The 10939-nt window shown below is 40.9% G+C and overlaps 1 protein-coding gene across 1 annotated transcript; it reads left to right on the plus strand.

Moving 5' to 3' along the window:
• Positions 1-243: 243 nt before the first annotated feature.
• On the plus strand, positions 244-9880 carry TAGAP (T cell activation RhoGTPase activating protein). Its single transcript, XM_047102255.1, has 10 exons — positions 244-385; positions 991-1074; positions 1162-1215; positions 1522-1588; positions 3077-3243; positions 3917-4078; positions 4563-4672; positions 6075-6270; positions 7069-7183; positions 7792-9880. The coding sequence occupies exons 2-10, from the start codon at positions 1048-1050 to the stop codon at positions 9057-9059; spliced, it is 2166 nt and encodes a 721-aa protein (XP_046958211.1). The 5' UTR covers positions 244-385; positions 991-1047; the 3' UTR covers positions 9060-9880.
• Positions 9881-10939: the final 1059 nt, after the last annotated feature.

The raw sequence follows: 10939 nt of genomic DNA on the forward strand, positions 1-10939 counted from the left end.
TGTGACATTAATCAGAGCCTTCACCTAAGAGCCATATGTCATCTTTTCCACCCCTACTAGTTTGTAGATTTTTTTTTTTTAACTTTGAAGTGGAAGAAGAAGAAAAAGAACCAGAGCTGCCCTAAAAGGAATGAGGAAGTGAGAGCTCTCCAGTGTCTGGCTGGCTATGTCTGTGTGACAACCCATGATGTTCTTTCCGGTCTCAGTAATATTCTGAATTTCCACCTGCCCGCCCCCTCTCGTTTATAATGCAGGACACGTGAAGCCGGTCATTCAGTCTTGCCCTCTCAACCAGTGGATTAGTAGGAGCAGAGTGAAATGCTGTTTCTCCCATTTTTCACAGTCCCCCGGAGATAAGACAAGTCTGGCTGGAGACCCTCTGAGGGTGAGTACCATAAATTCACATCACTAGAGAATAAGCTAGCTAGCAAATCGCAGGTGTCTGAGAGCACCTCCGACAGAAAACAGCTGTACCACAAACACACAACATGTCATGTTACAAAGACGATGAACGCGCAAAGCTTGGCTTCAGTGTGAAGCCTGAACTCTTTTGGCATGGGAATTCCGGAAAGGTTAACTTTGTTTTGTGTTTACTACAAGTAGCATCTTGGGAATAAGTTTTTGACCCTGGGGGTTAGATGAGATCATCCATACAGAGCACGCAATACAGTGCCTGACACATAGTGAGCTCTACCCCCCCACCAAAAAAAGGGGGTATATAATTATTATGTAATTATTTGTCAGATTATTTCTTGATGGGAACGGGATAAGTGAATAAGTGTGGCGTGGTAAAGGTATCAGGTTTAAATAATATAGAAATAAGTGTGTTCAGGTGCTGTCCTTAACAGCCTAAGATACCTAGTAACATACACACAGACTTTAAATGAAAACTTTTCTACCTAACAGTTTCAAACTTTGTGTTTTGGCACTGAAATCGGCCAACTTATTATGCGTCTCCCTCCTCACTCTTTCTCACGTGATTTCTCACAGGCAGAGCCAAGGACACACGGAGGGAAATTCATCGCTGGACAGTCAGCACAGACTCTAATGAAGTTGATAAGCAGTTGCAATGCCGTACGTCCCCCTCTTACATTCATTAATTCCGGTTTTCCAGAAGTCAGAGTCAAAAGATCTTTACCTAATTTTGGTTTTCTCTTTTAGGCAAAAACACTAAATGCCAATAACATGGAGACATTGATTGAATGTCAGTCAGAGGTAAGAAGGCAATTTTAAACACTTTTTATCTGCACTGTGAGAATGTGGAACACTGTGTTTTAATGGAATATTGTTTGGATTATTTAATTATCAGAGTAGAAAATTAACATCATTCGCGCAGTACGTTAAATACATTAATTGGTACCTTATAGGATGATAATCAATTGTTGATTCTAGAAGCTAGAAAAAATCAGTGGACTCTATTGACTAATTCCTAATATGAATAAAATGTTGTATGTGTATTTTATGGGGCAAGACTGGGTAGATCTCTTCAGTCATTTTTAACTAAAACAAATATATTTTTAGGGTGATATCAAGGAACATCCTCTGTTGGCATCATCTGAGGGTGAAAATAATATTTGCCAGCTAATTGGTGAGTTTTGAAAACATACTGATCTTTTATGCAAGTGCTAACAACAAATGTTCTTGGTTTGCAAAACCACAGTACTTTACTAGGAATTTTTTTTTATAAATGTTCTTTCAAAGACCGCAGAACATTAACACTTAGATGGCAGGCAGGCTCCGCTCACCAGAGCATCAGGGCACTCTGACAGACAAGATCCTCTCTAGAGCCAACCCCCCAGCTCTTCAAGGGGTTTGTCGTGGGGTCAGATCTCCTAGGCGCTTCTGTTTTAACAATTACAGCATGCATACATATGAAAAAGAGACCGTTCCTTTTCCCTTTTCTTCCTTCTCTAGCCATCCTCTTCCACTTGCCAGTGTAGAAACATATGGCAATGCATTTGGAAAATACAGCTTTTATATTTAGGGGAAAACAAGAGAAAGAAGGAGACAGAAAAGAGAGACAGAAGGAAACTTGTGAGGTGCGATACCCGTTGCATACACATCTTCAGGCTTTTGCAAAGATAGAACATCTTGCTAATGTTTTACTGATAGTTCCCAACTGCCAGGTCTAGGTTCAAGCCTTCCTGGCAATTTGTGCCAGCGCTGTCCCAAAGCAGCCACCAGGGACATCCTAAAGGGGACTCCAGACAGCCTGTTGTAGCTCCCCCTAGTGGCTAAGTGGCTGCAGAGGTTTACCCGCCAGCCCAGCTAAGTGTCTTCAAAATGATCTTGAACAAGGTTCCACTCTTTTTTTATGGCTCGGTGATATTCCGCTGTATTTATAAACCACATCTTTATCCATTCATCTATCACTGGACACTTGGTTTGCTTCCATATCTTGGCTGTTGTAAATAATGCTGCAATAAACACAGGGGTGCGTAGATCTTTTCGAATTAGTATTTTTGTTTTCTTTGGGTAGAACCTAGCAGTAAAATCACTGGCTCATATGGTATCTCTATTTTAATTTTTTGAGGAAACTCCATACTGTTTCCCATTGTGGCTGAAATTAACGTAACATTCTACTGTCAACTATACTTCAGTTTAAAAAAAAAAAAGATCTTAAGCAAGTCACTTCCTCTCCTTCTAAGTTTCGTTTTTTCCACCAATGAAGAAAATTAAAATAATCTATTTCACATCAGAAATGCCCACCATAGTTATTAAGGTCAATATATTAAGATGGTTGTTTGTGATCTGCTTGGCTAGGTTTTGCTGATTTTTTGGTAGCAAACAGCCAGTGAAGGGTAAAAACAGGAAAGGTGGAGACTTTGAGGAACCTTGGTGTTGATGTTTAGGGGCTGGTTGCTCTGGTGACAATGTGGTTGCTTTTTCGATTGATTTTTCTCGATTAAAATTCACGCCCTTTGCTTTCTCAGTTTTTCAAAATTATTCCTGCCCCCCCCCATGACATACCATAGATGACATTAAGTGGCTGATGATATCCATTGTCTTATATGGGTCTTTATTTATTAATAAGTTAAATTTAATTTTTCTCTTTGCCTTGTTTTCCTGGCTGTAGAAATTAAGAAGAGAAAAAAGGTGCTGTCTTGGCCTTTTCTCATGAGAAGGCTTTCTCCTGTGTCAGATTTTCCTGGGGCTTCAGAACCAGAACTGAAAACGCCACTATTTGATCAGCCCTTGTCAATCATCTGCGGTGAGGACGACATACTCCCCAGACCCATCCAGGTAGTGTGCATTTACTTGTAACCTACATCAGGTTTTTGTTGGATGTGAAAGATTCTTGGGAGCTCTAAATATCATTCTCATGCTAATCTTGCTGGGGCCAGTATTTAGTTTTTTCCACTTTTGGAAATGGTGTTTCCACCTATGAGTACAGTCAGGAGAGTACCTGGCTGCTTACACTCTAGAAATTAGCTCTACTTGCCCTCCATCCTTCCATCCTCATGATCTCATGGAGTTGAGAATGCTTAAAATGTGTACCTTCTGAAAAGTCAACAGAGATGGGGTCTAAAGTGTATGATCAGAAATCCAGTGTTTATATGGAATGACTTGAAAGGAGGGAGGCCTGGAATAATTTTAGAATGTAAAAAATTAGAGCTTTCACCATTTGCCTCCTCTTAGAAAAATAGCAGAGTTGAGGGAGACAGTTGATAGCAATGGGGCTATAAAGAAAAACTGGCATTAGAGGTCTCTTGTTAACACCATCTCGGTATCATGAAGAACTAACTTTTATGGAGAAGATATTCTAGGACAGGTGAAGTTCGCTACTGTTCACATGCACCATTTTAATTATTTCTCTTACCTAAACATAGATTTTTCATGTATTAGTAGCAGCATATGGTTTCATGCATTCAAACTAAGGGTAATCATTTCCTATTCCTACCCCTCTTTCCTATAGGATATTCTCACTATTCTGTGCCTTAAAGGACCTTCCACTGAAGGGATATTCAGGAAAGCGGCCAATGAGAAAGCCCGCAAAGAGCTAAAGGAAGAGCTCAACTCTGGAGGCGTGGTGGATCTGAAAAGTCTCCCTGTGCACCTTCTGGCTGTGGTCTTTAAGGTGAGTTCACAACATTGCTGCCAAATCATCTGCAGGTGGCTCTGACACATTAATTTTCAGAAAATAAGAAATGGGCTCTTCTCCCTACAAATCAAAGTAAACTGATCCTGGAGTTTAAGTTTTTTTGGCTAAGCCTTTTATTTTCTTATATCAACATCTGTTCCTATGATCCCAGATTCCAACAGAAGGCGATACATTAAATTCTCCCCAAATCCTGATGAGAAAAGGCACTTAGACTGTCCCATGGCCAAGTCTGTGCCCCTGAATCTGGCTGCCCCTCAGATGATGGCCTTACTGTGTGTGCGCGTTGTTAGGAAGTTGATGAGAGAGATTTCCCTAGAGTATTCAAATGCAAGAAGGAAGGGGGCGCAGCCTGTGTTAAGATGATCAGAGGGTCTCTGAGACAGACCAGACAAGGGGACGATGAAGATGCCAGCACATAATGTAACATAAACAGGGCAAACCATCCCCTTTCATCCTCCAGGACTTCCTCAGAAGTATCCCACTGAAGCTCCTTTCATGTGACCTGTTTGAGGACTGGATGGACGCCCTGGAGAGGCAGAATGAGGAGGACAGAATTGAGGCCCTGAAACAGTAAGTTGCCAGAGTCCTTGCCAGAGGCCAGGCCCACACGGTCTCCATTTTTTGATTCTTCACATAATTCTCTGAGTGTTTCATGAAAATTGAAGTGTTTAGGGAATCAGAATGGAATTGTTTATCTACTCCCAGAATAAAAATCACAAGGTACTTTGGAGACTCCTTTTAAAGTGGTTTTAGCCAAATGAAAGGAAGCACTTTTTCAAAGAGTGGAAAGCGCAAATCCCAAGAGGTGGGGGGTCTAAAAACTAAGTTGTTCAAGAAGGAATGGGGCAAAATCTTAGGTGAAACCCTGAAAACACGCTAAATAGCCAAGTGTAGGAATTTGGGGTTATTCTTAACCTAATAAATGGGTGTCAGGCAAGGCAACAATTCTCCCATAAAAACATCCCCTAAGGCATAGTAGAACATAGGAAGGGAATGTTTTGATCACAAAATTCCACAGCATGTTTCATATTCGTATAATTAATCAAAATGAAAACTATATAAAAACAAATTCCAAAGACAACAAAAACAATTACATTCGTAAATGAAACTGTAACCTGTTACTGACTAGACAATCTTAAACACCTAACTTTGAAATATCAGCTCTTTCGCCAAATGCTATGAAAGTCTACTTATTATGATTGTCCCAGGCGGCTAAATATTTCCAGGGAAATAGGTATTGAATTGAAGGCGTTAAGAGTATCTGTCCCAAATTGAAAATCCTAATATTATTAGAAGTTTCCCCTTAAAGACATAAGCTCTTTCAAATAGTAACTTCTTATGAGAAATGAAAATGGTCCCTACTTAGTCACCATTGCTTATTTTGAAAAAATGAGGCTTTATAAATCTAATTATTGTTAGTACTGATGTTGCCATTTAAGTGCTACCTTGACCATGTTTATGAACATGCCCTTATAAACTGATTTATGCTCCATAAAGGTTTCTCAGAATGGTATAAAAATGGGTCATCTTTGTGTGATGATCACAGATCAAAAAAAGTAAATGACTGTGTTCCAAAAACACCAGTCTTGCAGTGCTAGAAAGACATTCTGCCTGGCTAAATGATTACTCAACAAAACAATTTTCAAAATGTATTAAACTATGGGGTTTGTTGCAGAAGTTAAGGATTCCTAATTTGAGATCAATACAAATAATAAAGGTTTGTGTTATTGGTGTCCTTCCTAATTATAAAGACCAGTGTCTTAGGTCTTTAGGATCTCATGGTTAACCAGTTTCATGCCACGTCTGTTACCACTGGAAGTGTCTGAATAAACATTTCACAATCTTACTGTGAAAATGCACCTTCTTCATTTTAAAGGAAGTCTGGGTTAGGCAGAAACTTTCAACTTGAGATACTAAAGGGAGATAGACCATTAGCCTCCTCTAAAACCAGCCTCCCTGAACTTCATTCCAGGGTTGCAGATAAGCTCCCCCGGCCCAACCTCCTGCTGCTCAAACACCTGGTCTCCGTGCTCTACCTCATCAGCAAGAACTCAGAGATCAGTAAGATGGATGCCAGCAACCTAGCTATCTGCATTGGACCCAACGTGCTGACCCGAGAGAATGACCAACACCTGTCATTCGAAGCCCAGAAAGACTTAAACAACAAGGTTTGTTCTGGTCTATTTCTGACAAACTCCCAATTTGATCTCACTGTTTGTTTGAAAACACCAAGTGATAATAAAAAGGAATGGAGGAGGCTTCTGGGTCACTCAGTTGGTTAAGCATCCGACTCTTGGTTTTGGCTCAGGTCATGATGTCACAGTTCATGGGATCGAGCCCCATGTCGGGCTCTGTGCTGGCAGTGTGGAGCCTGCTTGGGAATCTGTCTCTCCCTCTCTCTGGCCCTCCCTCACTCACCTGTGCACACAACAAGTTCTCTCTCTCAAAAATAAGCAAATTATTAAAAAAGAGAGAGAGAGAGAGAGAGGGAGGGAGAGGAAGGAAGGAGGGAAGGAAGGAAGGAAGACCCAAGTGTAAAATGCCTCTAAGTTTCTCTGACTCAAGGTCAAGTGAAATATGAAATACAAAATGCTTTTGTCATAGTTCTTCCCTCTTAGACTCATGCATTTGATGAAACAGAACAAACCTCTTGTCTCACAGGACTTGTGGATCACACGCCATCAGTCCAACTATCAGTTTGGGAAACTCCTTATTTAGATAAAAATTACTTGAAAGGAAGAGGGTTTTTTAAATCTCAAAAAAAAATGTGTGTCTCAAAGATAACTTTAATGTATATGATTTTTACCAATTTTCCACATGCTCTTCTCAAACACATAAAGATCCCTTACGCTTATTTTGGTACCTCCCTATCAGTTGACCCCCATCATATCCCCATTATTTCTCCTCGTCCTTTAAAAAAATTAAAGATAGCTTTAGGCTGACAACTTGCTTACTTTTCCTCACAGGTTAAGACATTGGTGGAATTCCTCATCGATAACTGCTTGGAAATATTTGGGGAGAACATTCCGGCACATTCCAGTACTGCTTCTGATGACTCCCTGGAACACACTGACAGTTCAGGTACAAAATGTGCTCTCGATTGATGATGACTGTGGGGGAAAGTTCATGCCAGTCTGCCAGTCCATGCCAGTAATGTAAAATATATCTGGTATTTGAAGCAACAGCTACCTACCTACACAAATCACCAAATCAAACTCATAGGACACCATTCACACGGACACCTGTTCTCAAATTTCCGTGAAGTGCCTCCTCACTCAGCTGACACTCGTTCAGCTTCTTTCAGAATCACAAAAACCTTCTAATTTTACTAAGTTAACTTCAGCTAGAGGGTTGTTTCCACATAATGGGCTATGGGTCCATTAAAATGGAATGGATCCAATGAAAGAGCCATCCAAAGGATTAATTTTTTAATTTAAGATCAACAAATTTTCATTGAAATGTCTTCTCTCTTTTCTCATTCTCCATCATATTTCCTTTATCTGCTTCTCTTCTGCACCTCAAACTAGGAAAGAAACAAAATTTTAATGTGGCAAATTTCATATCAAGCTCCACAGTAGCTTCACCAGATTACCTAGGGCCATACTTGATACAAGTAGGGGGAACTGTACTAAAGTTTATTTCTCAGAGAAACTGAACCAGAAACTCAACTGTCCCTTAACTTCCCCCAGACATGTCAACGCTGCAGAATGACTCAGCTTATGACAGCAACGATCCTGACGTGGACTCCGGTGGTGCCATTGGCTCCCCAAATAGGCGACCCCCAGTACCTGTGGAGACGGCTGCCGGCTGGGGGCCCAGAGGCCCCCAGCTCACTTGGGAGTTGAGTCCGGAGCCCATCAGCAGCACTCTTGCCAGGCTGAAAAACTCCCTGAGTGAACTAGACAGGAGGTACTCAGAGCCCAGCCCGTCATCCTCACAGGAGAGCCTCGAGAGCCAGAAAACACACCAAAAACTAACACGAAGCGAGGAGGACGTCGCCATGGCCCAGGCAGGGGCTCATTTGGAAAGTAAGGAAACTGAAGACCCCTTTCCAGAGGAGGTGTTTCCTGCAGTGGAAGGCAAAGCCCAGAGACCACAGGACCTGAAGGTGAAGAACTCGACTCAGGGTTTGGTGTTACTGTGGGGACTAGCACCCAAAGCCTCCTCCAGTGGCTCTCTGGATGCTTCCTCTGATGGTTCACCCGTGGCTTCTCCTTCCAGTCCCAAAAGAAATTTCTTCACCAGACACCAGTCTTTCACAAAGACAGAGAAGAGTAAGCCCAACAGAGAAATTAAAAAACACTCCATGTCATTCTCCTTTGCCTCTCACAAAAGAGTGCTGACCAAAGCCCCCAGCTGCGTGTCTGTAAAATCCAAAGGCTTTACCAGAGACCAAGTAAAGAAAGGTTTTAAAAAAGAAAGCCAGCTTTCTGGGCGGATCATCCAGGAAAACTTGTCTGAAATCCAGGGCCAAACTGCTCTAGACTTTAGCTCCACATCCTATGCCCTCTCTGTCAGGGATGTGTTCCAACAAGTGGATCAGAGAAGCCCAGGTAGTCCGCCATCTTACGAAGAGGCCATTCGGCGCCAGGCATTGGACCTCTCGGCCTACAGGGGCCAAACAGTCGGGAGCATGAGGGCCAGAATGTTCAGCCAGGATGCTGAACCTCTCCGACCTTTTCATCACGGAGGGAATTTAAGAAATACATGCAGTCAAGAGCTGCTTGACAGGCACAGACTATCTCCCAGGACTGAGAGCTGGAGACAGAGCCAGAATGTACATGTTTCTGTAGAAACAATAGGACACGTGACCGTCACAGGGAGACCTGACCTGCACCGGCCAAGAACTGTATCTGAGTCAAAACAGAAGACTAAGCTGGACCATCTAGTGCGGCAATGTAGTCAGCCGGTCTTTGAGGCTGACCAACTCCAGTATGCTAAAGAATCCTACATTTAGGACGGCAGACCAGACACCATGACATGGCTTATGGCGTCTCTGTAAATGCACAACTGTATAAAGAACTGCTTTGAACTCTGTTTTCCAAAAAGTCGAGAATAAGCTCTTTTAGAAAGGTTGTATAGAGGCCTCCCTAGAGGGGATAGCCACGCAATGGGACTCAGGCAGTGTCTGTGTGTGCCCAAATTCATGCAACATGTAGCAAGTGTATAAAATGTATTAGAGACAAGGTGTTAGGTGCAAAGATGTCTACATGAGTATGTGTGTATTTGTGAACTTGTAGTCAACCGCACTGCTGTTCTCTGCCTCCTGGGGCAGTATTTTGAACACTATTAGTGTTCAAAAATAATTTTTTTCCTTTCTTTGTTGCCTCAAATGTCATCCCATTTTTCATATTTTCCACAAACTCCATTTAGGGAAAATGTTTAAATCTCTGTTAGAAGTTTCCTCCAGTAAACAGCTTTGTGATAATTACCCACAATGGTAAGAAAAAAGGAGCAGACTGCAAGAACAGACTTCAGTGTTTGGAGTTATATCGAAGGCATTACAAACTCCAGTGAATGAAAAGGCCATCATTAACATTTATGAAAAATAGTGAAATGTGTTCTTTTAATCATCTCATTCTCAATTTGGGTAGATTAGCACAAATGCATTACATCAATATTAACTGATTTATAGCACTTTGAGTTTCTCTGCGGCTCAGCAATGCCTTCTCCAACAGTGTGCAGGAAACTTTATATGCATGATATGCATTGGGGATCATATATAGAACTTCAGTATAATCTCACTACAATAAATTGCCTTCCTTGTTTCAAAGTAAACATGTTCATTCTTTACTGATGTGTTGCCTTCTCTTCCTTGGTTCATAGAAACCCACTAAGAAAAGCACTCACACATTGGTCCATTCAACAAGCATCTACTGAATGTATATCCATTATTCTAGATTAATAGGCAGGCTGAGGATCTTGTCTTTAGAAAGAAAAGATAATTCCTATTCTTTGGTAGTTTGCAAAACCATAAAAATATACCTACTCAAAGCCATTTTCTCAATAGTCACTCAGAGACCAGAAAATTTAGTATGCAAATACAGGGTAATAAAACCAATATAATATTTCCTGGTTTTAGTGAATGAAACTCTTCATTACCTTCACAAACCTTGTTTTTATGATGCTCAGTTTGCTTATTCACAAACATAATGGTAAAAATATTTGTCATATGTTAGAACTTTAAAGCTCAATGATTAAGATATTTATCCAGTACATTGGAGATACTGGACTTCTATTTTCCTTATTTCATCAACTTCTTTCATAAAACACTGTGTGTTTTTTATTTGTTCAAAGAATATTTTTATGTTGGCCAACCACCAGATGGCAAAGGCCTATTATTATTTTCAGAGGAGATTTATTGATAATGTGGTACAAAGTTAAAAATGTAACCCAGATTGCTCAAGGGAGCATGCTCAGACTTCATGAGAAATACTTTATTAAGCACACTAAAAATGTATAAGTTTCAAGGGGTTGACACTCCCCTCTGACCACTAACTTCAGAAGAGCAATCCTTTTCCAGAGTTGGACACAAATGACAGTTACAATTTTTAGCGTCTACCATGTGCCAAGCACTGTTTTAAGTATTTCAGGGCTAAAACAAGAATAGCAACTTCCTACTGACAATCAGAATTCTCATCAATAAAAAACTAAAACTAGGAAGCCTCCCATCTATTCCACTTTACCACTGACCTGACCTCTGTTGACCCAACTCATATCACCAAAATTTTGTCTTAAATTTCTTTATTTTAAAAAAGGTGGCGTGAGACTGGAAGCCGTCTACCTATTGCACATAACTAGTACAGTTTGTGGCAAACATTTATGAGCTTCCTGCAG

This window comes from Lynx rufus, unplaced genomic scaffold (genome assembly GCF_022079265.1).
Source record: "Lynx rufus isolate CCGP_SWC_20201006 ecotype Redwood Valley unplaced genomic scaffold, mLynRuf1.p SCAF_6, whole genome shotgun sequence".
Classification (NCBI taxonomy): Eukaryota; Metazoa; Chordata; class Mammalia; order Carnivora; family Felidae; genus Lynx; species Lynx rufus.

What these genes read in the sequence shown, in the direction of transcription:
- TAGAP (XM_047102255.1), top strand. Translation starts at nt 1,048, where the DNA reads ATGAAGTTGATAAGCAGTTGCAATGCC. An exon ending in TAATATTTGCCAGCTAATTG is followed by an intron (nt 1,589 to 3,076) that starts GTGAGTTTTGAA and finishes TCCTGGCTGTAG; the next exon opens with AAATTAAGAAGAGAAAAAAG. An exon ending in GGAACACACTGACAGTTCAG is followed by an intron (nt 7,184 to 7,791) that starts GTACAAAATGTG and finishes AACTTCCCCCAG; the next exon opens with ACATGTCAACGCTGCAGAAT.